Genomic DNA, 27,224 nt, shown 5'->3' on the forward strand with positions numbered 1-27,224 from the left:
CCCATCTGCATAGACACAACGCACAATATACTGATATTCAATTTCCAAAAGTGAAAGCAAAGCATCAGGCAGTAATAGAGGAATGCGAGACACCCATCTCAAAAAACAACTGGGGATAAGCGGCGCCCTTGAGGTTGTGTTGGGTGATGGAATAATCAACATTAAAGAGCTATTGTTGTAAAAGGGAAAGAGAGGTGTGAAAGCAAATTAGTGCCAGGTTTGTGACTGAAGATAAGCGGTGCCCAAACCATTTATTTAGCACCCATATACAAGTAGTCACAAACATGTTAACATTATACTTTACATAGTAAAGAGGGGAAAATATAAGCTAAGATTAGATTAGAAAGATAGCTATAACTTCCAGATAAGGGTTCCCATGACTATGTAGAACAGGACTATGATATTGAGCTGAACTTTCTCTTCTCAGGCCATTGGTCACATGGCCCTGCTGCTCAGCCCCTTTTAAAATGAATAGGGCTTAGCTGTGATACTAAACACAGCCACTATACAATGTGTGGCGCTATGCTTGGTAAGAAGATGCTACAGCTATCTGTAACATAGACCTGGACAACCCCTGTAAATAGAACCAAAATAGGTTATTATTTCTTCTTGCTTATCCTTATTTTATAACTATGTGAGCTCCCTCTTCCTCTTACCTTCCCTCTTATAATGTATAATGTTAATGTGTCTGTGACTACATTACTCAGCTGCAATATCAAACACGGCCACTAAACAATGTATGGCGCTATGCTTGGTAAGTAATGAGCAATCAATACCATAGTCCTGGACAACCTCTTTAAGGCTACAGGTAACAACTACAATCATATATGGAGATACGATGTAGAGGAGCTATATATGAATGTGAGAAGACTCGCTTATCCAAAGTGGGGCATTATTAGGGCAAATTCAGGCTCTATGTACTCCATGCTTAACAGGAAGATAACATGTAGGTTAATTCAGAGACCGTAAGGGCTAGTTCACACGGGGCACGGAATGGCATATTTTGGCCCTGATTTTGATGCGGGAAGCTGCATCAGAATTGGACCAAAATGTGACTGTCACGGCTTCCAACAGTCACGGCTTCACCCTCCGGAGTAGGGTGAAATGAATGGGCCTAGTCCGGAGGGTGCTGTCACGAGGCGGACGCCGGGGCTGACTCAGTCGCGGAATCTGCCTGAAGAAAGGACAGCTCGTTTCTTTTTTCTGTGAGCCAGAACATACCGCTCATGGAAAAAGGAAGGTAGCGGTCTATATAGACCTCTATTGTGAGGGGGCAGATTCTGTGGTGGATTCGGCGTCAGAATCCGCCCCCTCTTGCCCCGTGTGAACGAGCCCTCACTTCCATCATTGCAGGTCTATATGGATTTCCTATTTTTGGATGATTTGTCATTTATATCCTTTTGGTAATTGTACAGTGCTGAGGAATATGTTGGTGCTACATAAATAAAATATATTATTATTATGGTACTTTGAGTCTGACCAGGGGCGACATCTGCAAGGAGTTTCGCCATACTTATACTGAGTTTAGATTGTGAGCCCTATATGAGACAGTGACTGACAATGTCTACAAAGCGCTGCAGAATATGTCGGCACTACATGAGTAAGCTAAATAAAGAAATAGAATATCTTTCCTTACCCAGAGGCGTTACTTGAATCTCCGTACAAAAATCTATAATACTGGAGTTTTCTTATTTTGTAGAGATGCCTTTGGGCCCGCCCAAACTCCAGGACCTGGTAGGGATTGCTCCCTCTGCACCCCTATAGCTCCATTAAGATTTAGTGTTTGATTTATGACGGTATATAACTATATACTGTACCTTTCACCAAGTTTTAAGTATTTGGTGATACCTTTTATTCGATCCCTTCCGGCTGGGTGCTCACTGCCTATTATTAGGGAGATGCTGTGATATCTTTCAGTATGGAGAAGTAAACAAATTTCATGTGAGTCTAATGCCAATCCATCCCCTCCATTACCTACGCTGGAGTCACCCGTACAAGTCAGTAGTCATTAAGTCATCCTCCTGAATTTCCCCCATGACCTGCTCTGCACATGCATCAGCGCTTCCTTAGCATGCCTCCTTGAGCATGTTGATGCTTCAGAGTTAAGCCGACCATTCTTATAATTAGTCATAGGTTTCTGAGACTGAAGTTTACACTCATGACATCTTTAAATAAGCGAGAGACAACTCCTTGCCTATTTGCAGATGAAATGGACAGAAAACCTGAATCTACTTGTGGTTGTGAAGGACTTGGCTCTCCTGTGGCTATGGGATTTTAGTAGGTACTTGTCTTATCATTATGCTACGTTCATGTCAATGCTGAGAAGTATTCATGGAGCGCCGGCGCTCTTCACCTACATTCTCTGTGCAGACTGCAGTTTCCCATCCAGCATTAAAGCCTGTTGCTAATCTCGCAGCTTCTCAGCAGGACTGAGGACAAAGAAATAGAGTAGCACATTCCCCTTTCCATGTTACAGACTAGAGGCTACGGTTGAAGAAATCGTCTGCCAATGTATTCGTCACTATTGCCAAGGATGACATGCTACTCAGCAGCACGACGTGCAGGCTATAGCCATTGATATCAGATTCTAGCCATTGGCTCGGAGCAGCCCTTCCCAGTTTTCTTAATAGTAATTGCTTAGAAATGAGGAATCTGACTGCAGGGTTATCACATCACTGCTATGAGAGCCGGCTAATGCTAGGCAGAGCTTACATGATGTTAACCACCCATGGCACGTCCGTTTGCGTTTGTTTGCTATTTCCTATATATTAGTGGCTGTAGAAAACAATTCATCCTGGCATTGTCTTTGTCGTGAATCAGCAAGAGCCAAGGAGCAGTCAGTGGGGAGCCCTGAGATGGGGGTGGTAGTGCAAGGTGAGTAAAAGTGTGAATTCAGCGTGGGGGTGGAGGGCTCTGGTGCCAGTTCTCAAAGTATTTCACGGTGATTTATTCCTCTCTCCTTGTATTTATTTCTCTCTTGAAGGAGGGACAGCCCCTGTGGCAGTTGATTCAGGGAGGAGTGGCTGGAGAGGGGGGGAGGATAGGGATGTGCTATAGATCATGCTGCAATACAAGACAGCTTCCTGATGTATGGGGCTTATAGCTTATGATTTTGGATTTGCTTATATGGGCGTTTATTCCTTGAGCCTTATGCACACACTTCTCTGAAGCTGCAAGTTTGTGAGTGCTTTTCTAAGTAGTAAACCAGAGGCGTTAGTGTTTGGGGTGGGGGTGGTCAGGGCTATGTCTGCACCCCGGCATTTCCCAGCTGTCTGTATGTTACCTCTGCATTCTCTTCATTTCAGGTATTATTAACACACTGGATTTCAACGTATGAAAATGCCAGCTCCTGGCGACTACTCTAAGAGGAGATTGCAGCTGCATACAGGAGAGAGATAGGAGAGAGGTTTGGGAATAGCCTAGACGTTTCTGGCTGCTTGGCTGCTCGGATTTTTGCAGTCTTCTCCAGTCATGTGTTGACAGTCTAAATAATCGCCTGAGACCAATGAAATACACAAAACTGTATCTATGCGATGATCAAGCCTCTTTCATGATGGAATTCACAAATTCTCGTCTATGGCTAAGACCTCATCAAAGTAGTCAAAGGAATTTCCGACAGAGATTGGAAGGAGAAGAACACGGCAACTTTTAAATGCATCAAATCAACAATATCCAGCCCGGCGGGTTTATTTGACTTGTGGCATTGGTCTGCATTTCATCGAAATTCTACCTCCTGCTAGAGAAGAAGACGCAGCAATGGGTCTCACCTAAAGTGGATTGTACTTTCATTGATAGAGCGCTCATCCGGCTTCATTCAGCTGTCTCGCTTTTTTTTTTTCTCCTGGCTTCATAATGGTTAAGTAAATCATCTGCGATGACCCTGATCCTAATGATGGCTCAGGCACTAAAGATTGGCTTCATTCAAAGCCTGAAGAATTTACGACATCACTTTCTCATCACAAGCAATTAAAAATCCATTCATCGGAGAGTAAATACGGCAGTGGATGTGACTCTTTATACACAACTTTCGGAATACCTGATGAGTTTTTGCAGAGCTGCGCACCCAATTCTAAGCCACAGGGTTGCAGACTTTGGATTCCAAGTGCATGGTTGTTCTGGTCTATCATGCATTGACAAGTGAGGCAAACATTATATTTCATCCAAACCACCTACTTTGCACAGAAATGTTGCCTTAGTGATAGATGGGAGATGTTTTTGTCAGTCGCATTACCCTATTATTAGCTAAGTTCTGCCAGCCGCATATTAAACTCTATGTTAAGGTTTCTTCTGACTAGGGAGTCTCTCCGCATGTTGGTGATCCCTGATGGTCCTAGCCAGGCTCTGGGAGAGCCTCAGATCTCAGCCTGTGACTCTCCCCCTCCTTAGCTCCCTCTGCACTAGGATGTTGCGGAAGGCTCTGCACAGGGGGCTGAGAACGTGCTTTTCAAGATTGGGTTTTTTCATCGCTAGCCATCCAGTGTTTTTTGTGTCAGCCCCTGTGCTGATCTCAATCTTGCTGGGGGCGAGTTTTAGCAGGTATAAGGTTGAAGAGAACATTGAATATTTGCTGGCCCCTAAACACAGTCTAGCCAAAATTGAGAGAAACCTGGTGGATAGTCTATTCCCAGTCAATCGTTCAAAACACCGTCTATACTCTGATCTCCAAACACCTGGGAGGTACGGCAGAGTCATCATAACATCCTCCAGGAGAGCAAACATGTTGGACCAACACCACACGGATCTCATTCTCAAGGTAATTCTGCTGCAGAGGCTTTGGCTTCTCCAACCACCTGTTAGCTCACAGCTACTTAGCATATTAATACTGCTCTCTAGAGATGCAGGACATCAATGTCACATTACAACACCATGCCGGTGGCAGATTCCTATGTGTCCAGCTTCTTGCTCAATGCTGACGCTATTTTTTCATCCAGTATTGTTTTAATTTACAGTAAATGTATTTTCGCTTTTACGGGTCAGTTAAAAATAAATGTTATTGTAATAATATATTGCAGAGGAGGGAGGTGTCCTGGGGTGTGTACAGTAGAAATATAAAATACGAGAATAGTAAGCACAAAAATATGCATTGGAGAGCGGGATTTAAGGGGTTAAATGACTTTGGGCCACTTGTCTCACAAGTAAGGCTACTCAGTCTAGCTATATCCTGGCCCATGGTGATTCTTAGCGTAACATTGGCCAGGTGGACACTTATCACTGATCTTAATAATGCAGCGATGGGTATTTTTAAAGTGGTAAATGCCTTTGGGCCACTATCCTTACACCACGAACAGGGAAACCCCACATTAATAAAGACTTCAGGCTAGCCCAAAGTGGCTCAAGGCATAAAAACTGGCAGCCGGGCTAGTGCCAGGGACTATGAGAAGCTGATAAATCATGTGCATCCAAAGGTGGTGGTAACAAAATGGGGTTGTTCTATGTCTATGAGCGCTCACTGGGAAATAGGGGTTTTGGGAAGTGATAATTGTGACAAACATAACATGATCATCGATTATTAGGTTGGGTAGAGCAACAATTGGTAGTAAATTACTGCACATAGGAGAGGTAAGTCTGTCTACTCTACCACTGTCGTTCTGTCCGTCCTATTGTCAGTCTGTTTCGGGCCAGTTTATGTGTATTTTAACTAAACTAAATTTTTTACATTGTTCTGCTCAAGTTAAAGAGGCCACATATTACAGATTTGAACAAGTCATTTGTGCTGGCAAAGGGTTAAATGGGTTTGGACCACTGATATAATAGTGTCAGCACAGTACATAGATAGAAATGCCCTGTAAATCTAGGTGTCTATCAAATCTAGGTGGCTGGCTTAAAGTGGCTGTGGGTAGAAAAACTGAGATCAAAATGGGCGGGAGCCACATATTACTGAATCAAATAAGTAACAAGCATTTCCAAAGAGTTAGTCGACTTTGGGCTACACATGGCACACGGCCAACATACAGACACTAATGTACAAGATCATATTAGGCAGAGACTTGGCTGGACGGAAGTGGTTTGGGATATAATTACTGATATCAAAGAAGCCAGATGTTCACTTTCTATGTATTTGAGAAAATTGTTGACGTTTTAAAAGGGTTAAATGATAGCGGGCCACGGATTTTACATTTCCAACACACAGATGTGGCTATCATACATCAAATACAGTTAGGTTCCAGCTGGATAAAAGTGGTTCTCTGCATAAAAACTGGCATCGAAACGGGAAGGTGGCCATTTTTTACTAAATTATTCCATTTTTACATTTTTTTTTCGAAAGCACCGCTGACCTCACACAGATCGGATGTTATGTGTAACTCCGGCCTTAAAGTGGCCATTAGTCAGACACGTTTTACTGATATAATTTAATAATAGGTGCTTTAATGGGTTAAGCCAAATGACATTGGGCCACTCTTTTGACACTACCAACACAGAGACAGTGGTTCTTTGCACCAAATCCAGTTGAGCCTAGACTTGCTAAAGGTTGATTTTGGACAGATAGTACTTTTACGCATTTTTAGATAGGTAACCGGGCCTTTAAAGAGATAAATCCCTTTAAGCCAATGATATCAACCCATAATTCATGTTTAGGTTAGCCCAAAGTGGTCTGAAAGTCTCTGTTTTGTGTAGGAAATTTTATAGTAAATTATGTCAAATTGCATTGTATACAGAGCCACTTCCTAAGAAAACGATAGATTCCTCAACAGATCTTATATTATAAATCAGTGGATCCAGTGGGCACAGCAGGTCGTTGTCATCTGACAAATCTGGTACAGCAACATGGCTTCAGTTACAGTCTGAATAGAAGCCACGGAACTAGTGTGTATAATGACATCAATGGAGGCATTGCAGATGTCCCCTGTGATCTTACAGTACAATTAGATTTGCTTTTTGTATGTGTTTTGTGTACATGACAATTTTGTGAACAGAAAACTTTTCTTTGAAATTAAAGCAGTTTCCCCCCAAAGTCATATTTCAATTTGTGGACAAAAAAAGTAAACATTTTTGCAAATATAAATAATTGAACATATTTAAGAGTTTTAAAGATTTTCTCTAACTATCTTAGTGGTGACAGTCTGTTGTCTTCATTGGTTGTCAGTGGATATGACCGTGAATGCAGAAACTTTCTAAGGTCTGGGACTGGTCAGAAACCCAGCCATGATGTCCTTATGGCGGCCGGGGGATCTTCTCATACAGGTAGTGCTACTGCCTGATAACCTGTCCTCACTAAGGAAATCATGGCTGGGATTCTGACCACAAAAGGTTCCTGTATTCATGGTCATATCCATTGCCAACCATTCAAGACAAAGACAGTCACCAATAAGATAGTTAGAGAAAATCTTTATATCTCCACTACATTTTTAATTATGTATATTTGCAAAAATGTTTGCGTTTAATTGGTCTACAAATTTAAATATAGTTATGTTCATGGAAAACCACTTAAACATTGCAATTTTGCACTTTTTTACCTGGACTAAGGTATTGTTAGGGAACAGCAGATGATAATTCCCCAGAAGCTGCTGGTGAACCCTGAAGGGAGGGGCACAAGGGACAGTGAGCCCTAAACTGAAGCCCCCCACTTTCCCTTCCTATTGCCAGACCCTATCCTAGGTGATAGGCAACAACCACGAGGACAAACCCTCCCTGAATACGTGAAACACAAAACGCAGACAAGACGCACAACAACAAAGGGAGGTCAGCTAGCCAGGGTTCGGTAACAAGAGAGCGATGCAGTGCCAAATCGGAGTCAAGAGAATAGTCAGTAGGAAGCCAGAGGTCAAGGATAATAATACAAGTAAATAACAGCAAGCGATACCAGAAAGCAAGGGCAATAACCGGCCCCAGTGTGACTGTGAGCCAAGACTAAATAGGGAAGGAAGAACCCGCCCAGAACCTGACAGGAAGAAAAGCTGTCAATCACAGGCAAGACAGATTAACCACTTAATGAACAGAGGTAACCTTGGCAGAAGACGGGTGTGGTGCAAATCCAATTAAGGACAGAGCCGTGTTCACACAGTGCAACTAAAAACCTTAAGCAAATTGTCAAACTGCACACGCCTCCGGCGCCGCAGCATGCGAGCAGAGGGTGGCGCAGAGGCCCGAACAGGCAGAGATGTTACAGGTATTTAGTCAGTCCTCATATACCATATTTTTCAGAATATAAGATGCACCCTAAGTTTAGGTTTAGGTTTTTATCGTCTTGAGTGATCAAAGGGAGAGGATGAGTAAGTCTAGGTTCACACATACGCCTGCACCCGAGGACCCAATAGACTATAATGGGGTTCGCCAGGTTTTTGGCGGGTTTCTGCCGGCTTTGTACTGAAATCAGCGGAGAGAAAAGTCCTCCATGCAGAACTTTTCTGTCCGTCGATTTTTGGCGGAATCTGAAATGGATTCTCTTACAGAGACACCCAACGCAGATGTGAATGAAGCCTTAGTGTCACTTACCCCTTGTTCACAGGTGCTTTTGGTAATTTATTCAGAAAGTCCGCATGGGGACCCCCTGAATGGACTACCGAATTCATTGGCAAGCTGTGTGTGCAGTGAAAGCACACAGACTCCATAGACTATAATGGGGTCCGTGTGCTCTCTGCGTGTGTCCACACGGAACATGTGGACAGAAAAGTACTTCATTATCTACTTGCATGTCAGCATAATTCATGCGGGCAGCACGCGGAGAGCACATGGACCCCATTATAGTCTATAGGGTCCGTGTGCTTTCACTATTCATCGCTTGCCAATGCGTTTGGTATTCCGTTCGGGGGTCCCCATGCGAGTAGGGGAGGAGTTACTTGGCATTATTTTAGCTAACATTCTGCTCCTGCTGTAGAAGCAGGACTCTGACACTGAACACTCTGCTGCACAACACTACATATAAACATATAGCTCTGTATACACATACACGTACAGTTATGCTATAGAGACTACAGAAACATCCTGGCTACAAATATTGCAGGCACACACCACATCACATTAATATAATGATGATATATCTTTGTACACTGTATAGATTTTGAACCAGTGTAAATGTCTGTTATTCCTACTGGACTGCTGGCAATGACTCCGGACTCCTTCCTTGCGTGTGACCAATTGTACGCTTATGACATCATGAGAGTTCCTAGGGTTGACCTTTCATATCTTTTTGAAGGCCTTTGAAGACCTGTAGTATGGCGAGGGCACTGTTTCTCACACAATCCTTCTGTCTTTTTTCTCCTCTCCTGACCTGCTCTGACAGATTGGTATCAGACAGGGAGGGAGAAGGTCATACAACCACACATCTCTCTAAGTAATCGGGCAACGTGTTTGTTAGTGCTTTACCTGATCAATAAGAAGCAGTACTGCTGGAACCTCCTGAGTGCAGACTACAAGACACAGGCACTTTATAGGAAGCTTTTACTTTGCTAAAAAAGTGTGTCTTAGAGTCAGGATTATATGGTATACTGTATACTCACATATATCAAATAACCATATAGCTTTCTTGAGAACATCCGGCTCATATATACGTTCTTTGTGCATCTCAACTTCATCCCCATTTTTTTGTACGTCAGCTAGCTCAGTCTTTCTCATATTGAACAATGTGAAAAAAGACGATGTAGACCCAAATTTCATGTAATGTAAGGTCAGTCAGTACTAAATAAACAGAGTTACCTAAAAGCCAATCATATTGTGAGTATGAATGCCAGAACTAAAGAAAAAAGTAGCAAAAAAGTGTTTAGCTAAAATAAAGTACTGTACCAAAATGTAATACTACAAGGAATGTATGATTAAATGCCTTGTAGGGTTGAGCCAATCTTGAGATTTCAGGATCAATGTTAAAATCCGATTTCCAATCACTTTCCAGCCGATCCCGATTGTGCAATTTGCTCGATCACCGATCGGATCCGATCTTTCCCTATCCCAATCATGCAATCATGCAATGCTTTTATATGGGAAAAGTCACTTTTAGGGTTGAGCCGATGTTGAGATTTCAAAATCCGATTTTCGATCATTTTCTAGCCGATCCCGATCGTGAAATTTGCTTGATCGCCGATCGGGATCTGATCTTTTCTGATCCCGATCGGTCAACCCTAATACCTGGTTAACATTTTCGAGGATGCTGAGCCCCATTTCATTCAGTTTATGGTCAGGGGGCTAGGAGTTGGACCCAAGCAATAATATACTTATCCCAGAAAAACGCAATAAGAACCTCGTAGAAAAGTTCATAAATTAGTTTAGGGGTTCCCTTAATCAAAATCTTTAGGCTATATCCCCTTTTTACTAGAACAACCTCCTATTTACCTGTTAAAAAATCTGGACAAAATAGTGCAGCAATGTGCAGTAAAATGCCAGGCTCCATATGCTGCACCCCTTAATATTGTATACAGGACTCTACGCAGTCCTCTATTATTATTATTATTATTATTATTATTATTATTATTATTATTATTTATTTATATAGCACCATTAATTCCATGGTGTTTTACATTTGTCCTCTACTGGACCTCCCACAGTATAACACCCCTTCATTGTAAAGACTCCCTTCACTTGCCCCCACATGGTATAAAGCCCACTTTACTTCCCCTACAGTATAATGCTCCCATTACTAGCTCCTCACAGTAAAATGTCCCCTTTACTGGCCCTGACACAATACAATGCCCCTTTTATTTGCCCTACACGGTGATAAAGTAGGCTATTGGGCTATAGCAATCCCTACTCATCTCCAGACCCTCCTGCTCTTCGGCCTATTGCACACTATGTCCAGAAGATGTGACGTCTGGATCTTGCTCATACTTGTGATATCAGTGATAATGTTATTGAAGGTCGATAACACTTGAATGTTTATATCAGAAGCTTCTGTCGGATCTATTGTATAATGGGTTTCTTTAGTGCCCACTAGATCCCATTGATAGGTTATCTTGGTTTCCACTTTCAGAGGAAGAATAACACTACATTTTGCAATGGATCCTCCATCACGAATGTGAACAGACCCTTACCCACTAAAAACACGGAAATTTTAATTAGTAAACAATGGTGTTTGCCCATTTTGATGTTGTATTCATGCCTTAAACCACTCTGAGTCCGTGTGTAGGCGAATGATTTTAATGTAGCCATCATTTCTGTCTGTTGGCAGTATAGAATTGGTAGTCTAAATTTATTAAATGGAGTCTGTCAGCTCCCATGTCGCTGTTACACTAGGCGAGGTGCCATGTTGGGCACCTACGCATAATTGTACCTATGTTTTCTAATTTGATGCCCACGATGTTGAGAATCTTGACTTCACATATGTAATGAGGTGCCCAGGTCCCTTTGCGTGTGGATTCCCAGGCTCAAGCACAATCCCTCACTCTGTGTTGCGGCCTAGATCTGCCCCGCTCTCCTCACATTGAACAAAGGTCATATTATCTCCAATGTTCATTGCAAGGGTAATAAGGCAGGACTGGGGCGGCAACTCAGAATGATGAATGATGCTCAGGCCCAGGAATTCATGCCCACGCAGCTACGGACACCTCATTTACATATAGAATAAAATTCAAGATTTTTAGCATCGTGGCCATTAAATTAGAAAGCACATCTTTGGTTGTGGTTGTTTGTATTAGCCCTACGTGACACTATGGCAAAATTAATAGTGATGTGGGAGCTGATAGACTCCCTTTAACCCTTTAAAAATGGCCATTACTTATTCAAATCACCAAAAAATGTCTGTCTGTTCCCCTTTCTAATGAAAGCAGAAGCACTCCGAGCCAGTCTGGATTACATTGAGCTGGATGTGTATCATCTTTTGTGCTGCCATTGTGACATTATTTAACCCTATCATTACCACATATTAATTTCAGTATAAAGTATTTCAGTATTAATTTCAGTATAAAGTATTTCAGTATTAATTTCAGTATAAAGTGGATATCTATCTACCCCGGTGAATGCTTCTGTTTTTGGATCTGTTTGGTGTACTATAGAATGATTCTGTGTGGGGTATTCCTACCAGTATGTAGAGGAAGCAATGTAATATCCATATTACCCTTTGAAAACATATATGCCCACTTCAATGTTTGTTTTTATGCAAATTATTAAATTAAATTATTAAAATACTTAAAGGGCTTTTCCCATCTCAGTGTTTCTGCAGTCTGGTTGCACTCTTTTCTCTCACTTCCTGTATTTCTCCTCCCTCCCTCTTGCTAAACGGGCCGGAGAAGTCTCACAACACTTCTGCAAGTCAGATAATATGCAGATGCTTGTACAGAATGGACTTAGTGTTATCTGTGTGTTATATAGAGATATAACGGACTGGGCTTTATCAGTAAACTGTAATTAGTCGAACGATTGTCCTGTTGACAAGATCAGTGAGTAAGTGACGTCACTTGTCCTATAGGTCCATGTTTATAGCAACGATGTGTAAATAATGGGGGAATAAGGTTACATAGCAGGAGAACAAAGCAGAATTTCTCAAGCAATATATTTAGGAAAAGTCTTTAATTTACATAAGCTACCAGTATAGATAGGATCCTTGAGATGGGACAACCCCTTTAAATAGTGTCCATCTGTTCATGTCTAATTCATATCTATTTCCAGTCTAGGGCCAGTCTACAGTTGTGTCGTGTCATGACATAAGACATTCCAGTGGGATGAAGTGACAAAAATCAATTAACGTGCTGAAAACCAATGGGTTTGGGGCTTTGATGGAAGTTTCATGCCCAAAACCACTCCAGAATTAAAGAGGACCTGTCACCAGGTCTGAAAATCCCAATGACACATCGATAGGTTGTGTCACTCTGAGCATTAGGTATTTAGTTTAGCCAAATCCATTCAGCCATTCCAAAGATATAAGCCTTTTTTACTGTTACCACTTACGGTATAATAGCCAAGTAGGCGGTGACACTGTGGTATTCCTAGGAGTGGGTTTGTATGTGCTGTATGTCATACCCACTTGGCTAGTATGCCCTGATGTGTATCAACCCTTATAAGGGCTTATATTTTTAGAATAGCTGAATGGATTTTCATGAAGAAAAGCCCAAACTGACAACTTCTGACAACTCCTATCAGACGATGTATCATTGGAATTTCACACTAGATGACATGTCCTCTTTAAGTCTCTCTGTGTGCTGGTGTGATATCAGTGACCCGATATAATGTAAGCCTTTGGAAATACAATAGAATAGTAACCTCAGTAATGCTAACCTCAGATGTCAGTATTTATGCCTAAAACCACTTTGGGCCAAGATAGAGCTGACTGAATGTTATATGGGAGTTCGCTATCTGTGTCCTGCAATATGAGACAAATTTCTCAAAACCTCATAGATGCCCACTGATAGGTGCCCATTTTTGTGTCAATAATTTGTACTTTATAGAGCTTTTAGCTGTATGTACTTCTGGACAAGGTCGTGTATGAGGAAATTAGGTTATGCTCATTCATAAACCAGTAAAAAAATACATTTTCTGTCAATACGAAACCGGACGAATAAGAAACCAATTTCAGCATTGTTCTTACAGCTCCTAAAGTCACTTATTGTTATTTCTTAATAATCTGCCATATTGCTAACTAAATAAACGTCACAACATCTTGCAGGTTACTGAACCACCAGCTCATGGAACATAAACCACAGTTTGGTCAAACTAGTGCAGATGTGCAGGAGACTGAAAAAATACAACAGATTAAGGTTAATCTAGATTACTTGCTCACAAACTAAAGCAAAAAGCACTGCTTACAATGTGCTTACACTCATCCCCTTATATCAGAGAAACCACTGCCTGTGGGAGAGGGACTCGGAGTACAATATTTAGATTTTCCGCTACATAATGTTGAGATGTAAAGACATTGCCAAATTTGCTATATTAAGATGTGTGTAATATAAATATATATATATATATTTAATGTTTGTATGTATTTTTATGTACTGTCTGGTATATAATATGGAAAGCCTTCATGGAAAAGATAGTAATGGTGTAAATTTCCTGGAAATTAGCTAGTTAACTAGTTAAGGTTATTAGCAAATAGTGTACATTTGCCCCTGCATAGTTTTTTCTATTCTTCTGGCCCATTGAAAGACCAACGGAATGGAAAAACAGATCTGGTTCATGACGCCCTGTGGCGATATTAGTCGGGTCTGCACCAGATACTCAAAATGGAGTCTTCTATGCAGATGTGAATCCAGCCTTAGAGGAGTTTACCCATGAACAGAAACATACACTGTCTACCAATAAGTGGGGAGCCACATCACTCTCAGGTCAAAACCCACCTGCCACGACCGTCGCGGTCGCAGCTTCCCCCTCCGGAGTCGGATCAAATGAATGGGTCGACATCGGTTGCTGCCGCCAGGTAGAAGCCGCAGCTCAGCGAGCCACGGCTTCCGCCTGAAGAAAGGGCAGCTTGCTTCTTTTTTCCGCTACTGGCAACCTGCCGATAGCGGAAAAAAGAACGCTAGTGATCTCCATAGACCAGCATTGTATGAAGGCGCATTTTGAGGCGAAATCCGCTGTCAAAATCCACCTCCTTGCCCCCATGTGAACTAGCCCTAATCCTCATAAAAAAACACTTAACTCACAAAACCCGCAGACCCCATAGATAATAATGGGGTCCCTGTGGTTTCTACTTAGTTTCCGCACGAAAAATGCGGAGAGAAAAGCGCTGCTTGCAGGACTTTTCTCTCCGCATTTTTCATGCGGAGAGGGGAACAGAATAGCCTGAACACAGATATGAACCGAGCCTTATCCTTCATTGACAGCTGCCTCTAGCTCTGTCTTGGCATTCTAGGGATAACACTTCCATATATCATTATTTCATAGAATGTTAGATTTTTGTTTAGCTATGCTCTGAAATATTTTTTTTTTTTCTTTAGGTTGTCTCTCTGAAATATTAATATTGTGAGTCATTTGTTTGATATACTGAATTAAAGGGTTTGTCCAACTTTACAAAAGTGATGCCCTATGCATTGAGAAGGGCATCAATCTTAGGGATATTTTTAGTGACAGCTGCAGCACTACTCACAACCCCCAGTATTAAAAGTATGGTGAGTGAGCCATGTAGCTCGCACCAACATGTGGAAGAAGTTGATCTGCGGAGGTGCAGGCAGTAGGACCAACCAGTATAAAATGAATGTCCTGTTCTATAGATAGGAATTCAGTGTTACAAAGCTGGATAACCTCTTTTAGGAGTTAAAAAATGCCAAATTATACATACATGTACAGAGGGCATATCACTCCTGACATGTCTGCTCCAGGAAATATTTGCTTCCATGAAAGACCAAATCGGAAGCATCTTTTCTCATAACCCTGTAATTCCTCCTGAATGTTTATGAATACATTGACAATTACAATTAATGTTAACCTTGTCAGAGAGGTTTGTCCTTATACAGTCAGGCATTGTTATCACTGATCAGGCCACCAAACGGTAACACCCACTTGTCAACTTAATCATAATTTATAAGAGCAATAACAAAGATATGTCCTAAGGAAAGCTGCATGATGCTCTTTAAAGGGGTTGTCCAGGCAAAAAATGGACAACACCTTTAACTTTTAAATCAGCCTATATATTGATATTCTTTATCTTTATTTTTCATGCTCTGAAGTCGTCTTCATTGGTCTTAAGAAAGTTGTAAAGTGGTAAATCACTGTTGTTTATAGTTTATACCATGAACAAATGATCTCTAAGTGCCAGCCCTGCCTGGCATTGTATTTATGGGTCTGTAGACCTGCAGGTCAAGTTTGCTCTTTTTACTGTCTAATAGATTACACTGCACTGTTTGTGATATAACTTGACAGTTTTAGGATTTGCAACATGTACGGTAACATAATTATTGTGTCGCTGTGATTACTTGTGGCATCTAAATGGGTATTTCGATGGCAAAATGTTTATCTGAAGCCTATACCTAGAAACGTCTTCAAATTGTTAGAATGAATAGGGGTGTACACAAGCGTGCAGATTCACTGGAGGGTGTCCTCATACACAGTATAGTTTCCCTGCCCCCACACAGTATAATGCCCCAGTTTAACTCTCACACCATATAATGCCCCCAGCACCCACACAATATAATGCTCCCTCTCATTTTAGTACTCCCAGCCCCCTTCCCCCCACACAGTAAATGATGCAAGCCCCTACACAGTATATCGCCTAGGGAGTGAGCTGTGAGTATGGTGCTCTGTACTCACTGCTCTTAGGACTCCCCATACCTCCTCTGCTCTTGGTGCCAGGCGCACTACATCATAGCAATGACATTGCCCGCTAGATTCCCAAGAGCACCAATGATTGAGGACCATACTTACTGCTCTCCCCTGGGCCCCATCACTACTGATGAAAGCACTCATTGGGTACCAGCAGGGCCCAGTAGCCTAGAAGCTGCTCCTTTTCTGGTGATATTTATCATATAATCTAATCGATATTGACTAGTAGTTTTAAGACCACGAATGAAATGTATCATCTATACATAGGATAGAAGGTAAGTGTCTTATCTTTGGGGGTTAACCTCTGCAACCCCAATCGATCAATAGAACAGGGTTCCCCCATGGAGAGGCAGCTATGCATCTCTGTGGAATTGTGGCATCTCTATAGCAGCCCTCTGCTCGCTATCTCTGGCACTACCATAAGACTTTATTGAGTGGTGCTGTATATGTGCAACCAAAGCTCCATTTAAATGGGGGGACTCGGGAGAATTAATTTCATCCATAAGACTTTTGGCTACAAAGCATGCAAAAAAAGAGTGGTATAAAGTGTTCTCCGCATTCTAATAAACAGATGCAATGGCTTTCAGTTCCTAAATGGTCTCTCTGTTACCAGCCAAGAGACGTTATGTCACAAGCTGCTTGGCCTTTCTAATGAATCAGTGTGACTACTACTAATACCTGGCAGCACTAAAGACTGGTCAAGAGGGAACACCGAGGTACAGGAACTACCCAATATGCTCAGTAGAACTTGGTGTACTTCATTCTGAATTTCTATTTGGCATCTTTGGACAGTTTGGACTCTGTACAGGTTATAGAAGCAATTTTTAAAGGTTCACATGAGCATATGCATGTTATTTTTTGTATTGGATTAAATTGAAAATAAGAAATTGTTTTAGGAATTTGTAATGTCTTATCCTCCCCCAAAAGTTTCATCCTGAGATGAAGAAATGCCTAGGATTGAGAAAGTGTAAATACGAGTGGTGCATCATAGGTAGTATCATCTACAATAGTTTAAGGTCCTTTATCCAACCATGGACGTGTAAAAATTGCAACTTTTCCCATTTTATGTCCTGCTCACTGCAATTTAAAAAAAGTGGATAGAATATGGCAGGAATCTAGGTGGGCTGGAGGGGAATATCTTAGCACATCAGATTTAGTATAACTCAAGTTAGAAGTGTCTGGTCTTTGCTTCTGCCTCAAGGGCCCCAACACCAAAGAACACTGCAGCCCCCTCTGAATAAGAAGCAATGGTTGGAGACTGGACAGGAGTGGGGATTAGTGATCAAAATATCAGACACTACCTGTTGGAATAAACCAATAGGTAACATCTCACTCAAAAAAATGCACCACTTAGGTTTTGCTAGGAGTAGAGATGAGCGAGTATATTTGATTGAATACCTCCCCTACATAGTTTTTGGTGTAAAAAAAAAAAGCACCAGGGAAGGTGAAAGGGGAATCGAATGTTTACCGCGTGATATTCAACCGAGTAGACCAATAACTATGCAAAGGGAGGTATTCAATCGAATACTACTATCTGATCGAATACTACTCGCTCATCTCTAGCTAGGAGGCACCGTCTGAAGCTATCGCCTCATGGCAGGTGCTTCCATATATAAGCAACTGCATGCAAGTCTCACCAAGCACAATGCCAAGCGTCAGATGGTGTTGTTTAATGTATGCCACTAGTGGACTCTAGAGCAGCAGAAATGTACTCCATGTTGTGCCAAAAATACTCCTCTGTCTGGCAGCGTGATGGATGAGTCTGGATTTGGCTAATGCCAGAAAAACATTACCTATCTGGGAGACTGCATTGTGCCTACTGTAAAGTTTGGTGGACAAGGGATAAGGCCATGAGGTTGTTTTTCAGAGTTTGTCCTAACCCCTGAGCTTCAGTGAAAAGAACTCTAAATGCTTCAGTATACTAAGACATTTTGCAGAATTGTAAGCTTCCAACTTTGTGGGAACAGTTTTGGAGAGATCTTTTTCTGTTCAGTGTGACTGTGCCCCAGTGCACACAAGAAAGTCCATAAAGGCATGATTCAGAAAACAACGCAGACATGTCAACTCAAACAGGTTTCCCAGGAGTCTCCTGGTTTAAGGCCCGTTCACCCCTGCTCATTAGTATTCACGCACTGTGACATCACCTCAGTTCAGTGAATATTAATGAGGAGGCTGTCTAAATTTAGAGTTTGTCTGTATACACCGCCAATAAAGTCTACGTTCTCTTCTATGAGCTGGTGGGAGCGCAGTTCCTTTTGCTACATCGACAACATCGTCTGTGTATTGGTCCTTCTAGTGTTTAAATTTAGAGTTTAACTTTTTTCATTCTTTTATTAGGTGTCTTTGATTATTTCAACCTAAGACACATAGTACTTCTTTGGTTCAAAACTGAGCCACAAGTTCTATTAGCTTTAATAGTTTATTTTTACTTATACCAAACTGTAATAGTATTTTCCTACCCTACTTATATATTGAAAGATCTCTATATGCAATTGCATTGTATGTTACAAATTGTATTTTCTAAGCTTACAATGTACTAGCATATAGATATATTTCTCCATATATCATACATATGCAGGAAAAGAAAAATTATGATATGAGAAAAAACATACTGTATATACTCGAATATAGGCCAAATTTTTCAGCACAGTTTTTGTGCTGAAAAAGCCCCCCTCGGCTTATACTCAAGTCAAACAAAAGAAAATTGATTTTTATTTTTCTTGGGAGGGGGGGGGGTCTATGACCAGCCGCAATAGTAATTTATAGAATCTCCCATAAAATAGTGGGGGGAAAAGAGGTTTTAAAAAATATTTAATAAAAAAATAAAGTAAATAAAAGTTCTAAATCTCTCCTTTCCCTAGAATACATATAAAAATAGAAAATTACTGTGAAACACATACACATTAGGTATCCCTATGTCTGAAAGTGCCCAGTCTACTGAATATAGGGTATCTGCAGTGCTCCTGTTCTGTCGGGAAGGGGTTAATAGGAGCACTGCAGATACCCTATATTCAGCCAGGCTGGATTCCAAGTGGGGGAAAAAAAACCCAGTCCTCAAGCTCAGGGAAGGGGCAGACAGACAACCAAAACACCTCCTCCCCTTTCCCAGCAACCTGCAACTACTGCACCCAAAAACTCCGACCATTTTAATTTTTGAAATTTTCCAGTAGCTGCTGCATTTCCCCCCTTAGGCTTATACTTGAGTCAATAAGTCTTCCCAGTTTTTTGTGGTAAAATTAGGGGCCTTGGCTTATATTTGGATCGGCTTATACTCGAGTATATACATAATGAAAAAAAAAAATTAAAATAAGACATTAACAGTTTTTTTTATTATTAAATGATTACAAGTACAAATATATAATATATTTGATAGAACAAAAAAGAGCAGTAATGGGTGGGCACTCACCAAACATTCTCCAAAGGACGACAGTCGTCTTCTCTTTTCTCTAAAACATATCCTTTTATTAGGTGCATAAGTAAAAGAAATCCAAAGGGAGGGAGTGATAGCACAATTGGCAAAAAAGAGGCAACAGCCGTTTCGCGTTCACAGTCACGCTTCTTCAAGCCTAAGGTGCAATACCACGGACTCCAAACACCAGGTCTTAAATAAAGAACTATAATTACACTTGATCAGAAGCAACATGTGTCAGCTTGAAAAGATGGCCAATCAAAATTGCAGCAGTACATAGCCTGTCCCTTTAATTTGACATTCCCCCATACTACGGCCTGAGTAACGGAAGCCATCCAATCAGATTACTTCCCTTTTGCTCCACCCTTCGTCGGACCTGAATGGGAACCACTGAATACTTGGACTAACCAATCGGAATGTTACATTAACTATTATGCTCCTCCCAAAGATCCACCTTCTTACAAAGGCAGTCCAACTCTAGATGGAAACGCCCACCTGGTGAACTACCAATGAGCGTAACGCCGACATAGACAGGAATCCCTTTCAAATGGGACGGCAATCCACGTGACCCGATGTAGCCAATCCTAGAGGTGCCGACCCGCATGCGCAGAACACAAAAGAAACAGACGGCCGGCTATTAGAATTCACCGTCCGCGATATAGCGGACCTGAAGGGAAACAGCGAGAAACACTCGCTGTCACCACGTTACTTTAGTACAGCCAATCACGGGAGCGCCGACCAGACATCAAGCTTAGGAGCAGCGATAGATACCTGCTGCAAGCACGTGACCAACAGTGGCCAATCCTAAAGGCGCCGACCAGAATACATCTAATCTAATACAAAGAAGGGGGAAAAAAGTTTAAACAGTAGGGACAGTTAAGCCCAGTTGCAAATCGGGACCTCTTGCTAGACATGGATAAAATTCAATCCGCCTTCAATTTTATCTAGGCTCATCCTTTAAAGCTGACAAGAACAGGAACATTTATAAAGATATACAAATATACATAAAAAAAATATACATAAAAAACAAAAAACATGCAAAAAAGGAGAAGAAAGAAAAACTAAAAAAAGAAAAACAAAGAGAACCAGAATCCCAGAAAAATAAATGAGCAAAAATAACGATATTAAAGAAAGACACTCATGTCTGTCTTCTCATTTAACCCCAAAGGTCCCATGGCATTGGTCCTCAAAATCCACCTTGCCTCTCGCTGGAGTAGAAGCCTCTTTCTATCACCACCTCGAACCGGTATTTTTTCTTTCTCAATGCCCGCAAACCTAAGGCAGTCAGCATTGCCGCTATGTTCATCATGCACATGTTTAATCAGACGGGCCGAACCTTTTTGTGTGGTGATTGATCTATAATGTTCCCTAAAACGAACGAACAAAGGTCGTATCGTTTTGCCTATGTAAAAAAATCCACATGGACAGAAAATCACATAGACCACAAACTGGGTCCTGCAGTTTAGAAATTGTGTCACCCTATGTTCTACCCCACCTATCGTCAAGATTTTTCCTCCATAATTATATCTGCAAAAATTACAGCAACCACAACGAAAGTTGACTTTTGGGGAGGATAATTCCAACCAATGTTCGGTCCTACTCGAAAATCTACTCGAGACCAGGGTGTCCTTAATAGTGCGACTACGTCTGAAGCTAATTAGTGGTCTATTTTTAGCTCTCTGGGATAGTATAGAATCTGACTCAATAATATTCCAATTCTGGTGGATTGCACTTTTAATCTGGTTGGCCATGGGGCTGTACTTAAAGGTAAAACTGAACCTTTCCTCCTTGTCCTTTTTCTGTTTTTTACGATTGCCTGTAAGTAGTCTTTCCCTATCCATTGATCTTGCTCTTTCATGAGCTTTATCTATATTATTGGCTGGATAGCCCCTTCGTAAAAGACGTTCCCTCAATTCATCAGCCTGTTCTTCAAAAGTTTTTTCGTCACTATTAATACGTTTTAATCGAATGAACTGGCTATAAGGAATAGAATTTTTAACTGAATAGGGATGAAAACTATCGTAATGCAACAAGGCATTGGTGGCAGTGGGTTTACGATAAACCTCTGTTGTTATACCTGTTTTACTTATGCACCTAATAAAAGGATATGTTTTAGAGAAAAGAGAAGACGACTGTCGTCCTTTGGAGAATGTTTGGTGAGTGCCCACCCATTACTGCTCTTTTTTGTTCTATCACCTGTTCAGCTTTTTTCCGGGTAGTTGTGTACCTCCATCGTTTTCCTTGGCTCTTTTATACTCCAAGGACTTTAGCTGATCTTCATTGCTTGTCCTGACTATACATTTCATTTGGAATTATAAGCTGTGCCATCTACAGTTCTCTATTTTTCTATATAATATATTTGTTATTTAAATATTTATATACTGTATATATTGGAGAAATGTAATTGTGCCCTTTAATAAAGGCCATGACCCTTAAAACTACAACACCCACTTTTGTTACAACTTGCCATTTGCCAATCACCCTGTGAAGGCTCTCCCAGGTTGTCATCTCGGAGAACATGACTAGTCCACACCTCCTATCAAACATCTTTTAGATGAACTAAGACACGGATTGTAAGCCAGGCCCTCTTGACTAATATCAGTGTCTTACATATGCTGTTCCTAAAGAATGGGCAAATATTCCTATAGATGCATTCTAAAATCTTCCCAGAAGGTTTATTTCTGGGTCATGACCTTGATCTTCTTGATGCACAGCTGTTCTCTGAAGTGCACCTGTAGTGGGTATTTAGGTCCATCAGATGATCTTCCTGCAACTGGTTCGCTATAACATCATTGATGTGACATCACTGAGTGATCTGTAGGACTTTGGACAGGGAGGTGGCCTGGGGTATCGGCAGCACTTTGAGTGCCATATTTCTTGGCTGATGTTGAAAAGAGCCTGCCACCTTCCACCTAGAAATGCTATGAGCTGTAGTTCCACAACCACTTGAGTGCCAAAGGGTGTCTGTATTGTACGTTCTTGTGCCCACAATGTTTATGTGAGAAAAAATCCCAGTGTTTTATGGCATGCTGTATTATGTAAGTATGTCTACTGAGACATTATATGGTGTCAAAGGGGTCAGAAATTGGTTGGAATAGAAACTGCTGATCACTGAAAAAATATGTCGTAAAGAATTCTGTATATAGAGAGAGACTTATTTGTTGATTCATACTAAACATGTGTTGCTACTTGGGTTTGTCCATAAGATTTTTCTCCTTTTATGGCATAAAGAGTGAATATTTTTTATTAACCTCCCAACACATTTCATTCATTTTACTGGTTGATATTTCCTCTTTTTCCCCTAGCAATAACATAGCAATGAAAAATGTCATCCGGCCATCAGGCATTGAGGTGTGGAATCCCTTATATTTCAATGGAAATCATTTGGCTGTTTTTAATCGCTCATAGAAAACGCCTCTGAAAAATAAAATGAATTCAAGGCCGGCCTAGTGCTAGACGTGTCGCAGTTAAAAAGTTGTCATTTTGTTCGAAGTCAATTTCCTTCTTATTCAACTGCATATTATTCATTTTTTTAATTTTAACACATGGTCATTCTAATCATATGTGATAGCAGAAGATTTAGATGAATAAATTCACATTCTTTTTCTCCATTAATATTATTTGTAGCCTTAAGCTTGGTTCAGTGTGTAACCTCATAGAGGGAGACCATATATCTCTGAATAGGCCATCGATATCACATTAATGGGGGCACCCCAACATTCAGCTATTAAAGAGACAGTGCTTCAGTCAGCACAGTACATTGTATACAGACTAGGGTTGAGCAATTGGGATCGGGAAAAGATGGGATCCCGATCGGCGATCGAGCAAATTTCACGATTGTGATCAACTGGAAAATGATTGGAAATCGGATTTTGAAATCTCAAGATTGGCTCAACCCTAAAAGTGACTTTTCCCATAGAAAAGTATTGACTCGGGCTGAGTGATTGGGATCGGAAAAGATTAGATTCCGATCGGCAATCGAGCTGGAAAATGATCGGAAATCGGATTTTAAAATCCATCCTGAAATCTCAAAATCCATGACCTGGCTTATGAAGCACAAGAAGTGCTTACTACATCACTGTAACTTCAAGCATCTGATCCCAAGAGTTGGATCCTGCCAATCTAAAATATAGAGGACCTTAATAGGTCACTATTAATTTAGTTCCAGAAAACCCCTTTAGGCTAAGGCCCCATGTAGAATCTCGTAGCAAAAAAGTGTGACGGCAACGCATCATGGCATTTCCCGTGCAGCGCTTTTCATGAGAAGTCCGCAGAGGAAACCTTTCTGCTTCCATTATACTTATGGGGAAACCACCGATGTTTCTGTAGGTATAATTGACATGCTGCGATTTCCACCGACGTGACAGTTTTGGAAATCGCAAGATATCCTCCGCAAGTATTTTTTTCGCAGTGTGAATGGGATTCTACATGGAATGGGATCATTGTGACTAGCCACGTTTTCTTCCACCCTGTTTATGCCTTGGGCAAACTGGGGCTTTTACACCATGTGGGGCCCTGGCCTTAATATTGCACAACTAGTTTTAATGTCTGAATATGATTCCTGTTTTGGTGTGTGCAATGATCCCTGTCACTATTGGAAAAGTGACAGAAAACCATGCCAACCAGACCACATTAACAGACATTTACTGTGAGATTTGAGATTTGCTATGGGATCCCATAATTTCTGTGTATGCTCCTGGAAATGTAATTTGAGTTGTTTGTTCTATTTCCATTTTATTATACGACTCTCCACAAGCATCTCATTCAATTAGACATTACTTTCAGGAAAGGTTAATAGGAAAAAAAGAAATGCTATTTTATCGGAGAACATGATGTTTTATTGTGAGAATTAGATACACTGGCGTTAATTTTTATTTACAATATATGTAAGATGAATATATCATTATCATCATTAACAAGGTTTTATTTATGAAACCACAGCCGTATACAGTACTTCATTTTTACTACTACACTATAGTGAGATGATTTTAGAGAATTATGTGCTTTACAGTACTTGTTAATGAATAAATAAATACATTTAAAAAAATCATATATATATATATATATATATATATATATATCCATTTCAGTTTGATACATCTAATAACTGATGGACACAGTAATATTTCAGGATTGAAATGAGGTTTATTGTACTAACAGAAAATGTGCAATATGCATTAAACCAAAATTTGACCGGTGCAAAAGTATGGGCACCTCAACAGAAAAGTGATCCTCCTTTTGCAAAGATAACAGCCTCTAGTCGCTTCCTGTAGCTTCTAATCAGTTCCTGGATCCTGGATGAAGGTATTTTGGACCATTCCTCTTTACAAAACAATTCAAGTTCAGCTAAGTTTGATGGTCGCCGAGCATGGACCATAAAACACCTTTTCATCGGGAGGATAAATTAAATTAAAATATTTTACTTACCGTATAATTGTTCTATTGCCCTCACACTTTGTTTCATCTGCAAAGTGGCACAGCACTTTTGCTGGAAGTGTGGATGCCCGGGCCAGGGCGGGCCCACACCCCACACCTTCTATACAATAGGTATTACTCCACTAGTATGGGTGTAAGACTAAGAACTTTTTAAACTAACATATGTTGCCTGTAAACAATACCTATAAGTGGTATACTGTATATTGGATTAATAACACAAATGTGTGTAATAGGATTTATTAATGGACTATATTACTTCAGAAATAAAATAATAAATTATAGAATATTCATATAAAGATATTCTATAAAAAGTTATGAAATCTATAAATAGTAAATACTAGTAAATAGTAATACTAAACACATATAGTCTAGATATCTATTGCATTTGATTTCAATGAGCGCTGTATACACAGCTATGGACGCTGCCATAATTCAGCCGCCCTCTGACCCGGCAGTCACGTGATCCACCGGGAGCAGAGTCTTACAAGAGCTGCTGGGTCCTACAGGACCCCAGATCAGCTCAGTAAGCTGTATATACAGCGTGCAGGAGGCTGGATTCCTGCATCTGGGGTTAAATGTACCAGCCCCAGTTATAGGAGAAATCAGCCTCCAGTACAAAAAAATAAAGTGATCAAATGTCCCCAAAGGTCTCTTATCACCTTATGGGGACACAATCTGAAAAAATAAAATAAAATAAAAATATAATAAAAAAGTAAAAAAAAAATGTAAATAAAATAATAATTAAAAAAATTAATAATGCGCTAATAAAACGCCGTTATTAAAGGTTATAGCCCCACCCCTGACGACACCATACAAAATAAAAATTACCGTAATGGAGAGGAAAAACTATATTATAAAGTTTTTCAGTGACACTTTGTGTTATTAAATAAAAAAATAATAATAATAAATTGAAAACCAGACACAATTTCCCTCCTATTTTGTTTATATTTTTCTGGATATAAAAAAAATTAAAACACATTTGAAAATAAAAACAACATAAAAATAAAGCCCTATGTGTCCCCGAAAAAAGACGCAAAAATTAGTTGACTGAGACATACGAGAAAAATGTTACAGATCTCAAAACCGCACATACAAAATAAACCTAAAATGTGTCTGGTCCTGGACCACAAATTGGCCCGGTACTGAAGTGGTTAAAGGGGCTCTATCATAGGGAAAAGTCATTTTTAACTAATGACATACTTGCATAGCCTTTGGAAAGGCTATTCCACACATATCTTTTGTATGTAAATCGCCTAATAGTTTTTGAATGACACCGTTTTTATTCATATGCTAATTAGCTTTCTGCATGCACCCCGGAAGTCTCAGCGAGCACTGTCTGCTGTGCGTGTGAGAGCAGAGAGGCTGCTGATGACTCATCTCTCTGCTCTCATATATAGCATACAGTAGAGAGGAGACTCCCTTTAAATACCCTGCCTTCTTAATATAACTACATGATTTGACTCTGCTGATCCTGTCCAGTCTACACAGCAAAGCTGACACATTAGCTGCAGAAAGCAGGAAATGTCAACCTATTATGTGTGCCCCATGTGACTAGTATAAAACATGTCCTGTCTAACTGGATAGCTAGATTAAAAAGAAAAACATTTAGCACCTAAAATATTACAAAAATAGATCTTCCTCCAAAAGGTGATCAAACCCAATATTGATTTGCTTTAGATTTTTCTTTTTTTAATTTGTTTCACTTTTCTTTTTGCAAATTGACAAAGATAAACTATTACCACTTGCACGTTCTTACTTTGCAGCACTTTTCCACACCTGCTTGGTCTTTAGCGCCGTACTGTATGTTCCTTTGTTTTAGAGTTTAACTATTTTTCTATAGGAAACACATATGAACAAAGATATCTGTACAAGTTAAACTTTTGAATCTTTAAATATCACATAAAATATTCAAGTTCTTGAAGAATTTCAGATGGGTAGAAAGCTATTATTACATTTGTACTGATTTTGTTAAGATTACAATAGAAGAACAAAACCTTCCCCAAATCATTGTAAAGTAATTGTGCGTGTCCCACCGCCTTATAATCTTACCAAGTACAATTGGATACACTAAGAAAGGTTCTGTCGTACAGTGTGGAAAGACATAAAGTCCCCATTCATGTTCTATCTTTATCTGCCCTACGTGTATAATTGTCGATAATAATGTAGCAGATAAATGATGAGGCTGAGCTTCGCATGTATCTAGTACTAATACCCACTTGAAGCTGTTAAGAAGATCACAATTATTAATTAGCAATTAGTTTGT

The 27,224-nt window shown here is 40.4% G+C and overlaps 1 protein-coding gene across 3 annotated transcripts in view; it reads left to right on the plus strand.

Annotated features, from left to right (window-relative positions):
* Window positions 1–2,188: 2,188 nt before the first annotated feature.
* Window positions 2,189–27,224, plus strand: part of PTCHD1 (patched domain containing 1) — a 105,589-nt gene continuing 80,553 nt past the window's right edge. Inside the window, exons 1-2 of one of the 3 annotated variants that reach the window (XM_075263825.1) lie at window positions 2,189–2,874; window positions 3,306–4,753. In XM_075263825.1, the coding sequence (XP_075119926.1) occupies window positions 4,325–4,753 (429 nt within the window). In that variant the 5' untranslated portion in view covers window positions 2,189–2,874; window positions 3,306–4,324. Of the gene's footprint in view, window positions 2,875–2,922; window positions 3,181–3,242; window positions 4,754–27,224 lie in introns of those variants that run through there. The other 2 variants (XM_075263824.1, XM_075263826.1) reach the window with 2 other exon arrangements.

This window comes from Leptodactylus fuscus, chromosome 2 (assembly GCF_031893055.1).
Source record: "Leptodactylus fuscus isolate aLepFus1 chromosome 2, aLepFus1.hap2, whole genome shotgun sequence".
In the NCBI taxonomy this organism is placed as follows: domain Eukaryota; kingdom Metazoa; phylum Chordata; class Amphibia; order Anura; family Leptodactylidae; genus Leptodactylus; species Leptodactylus fuscus.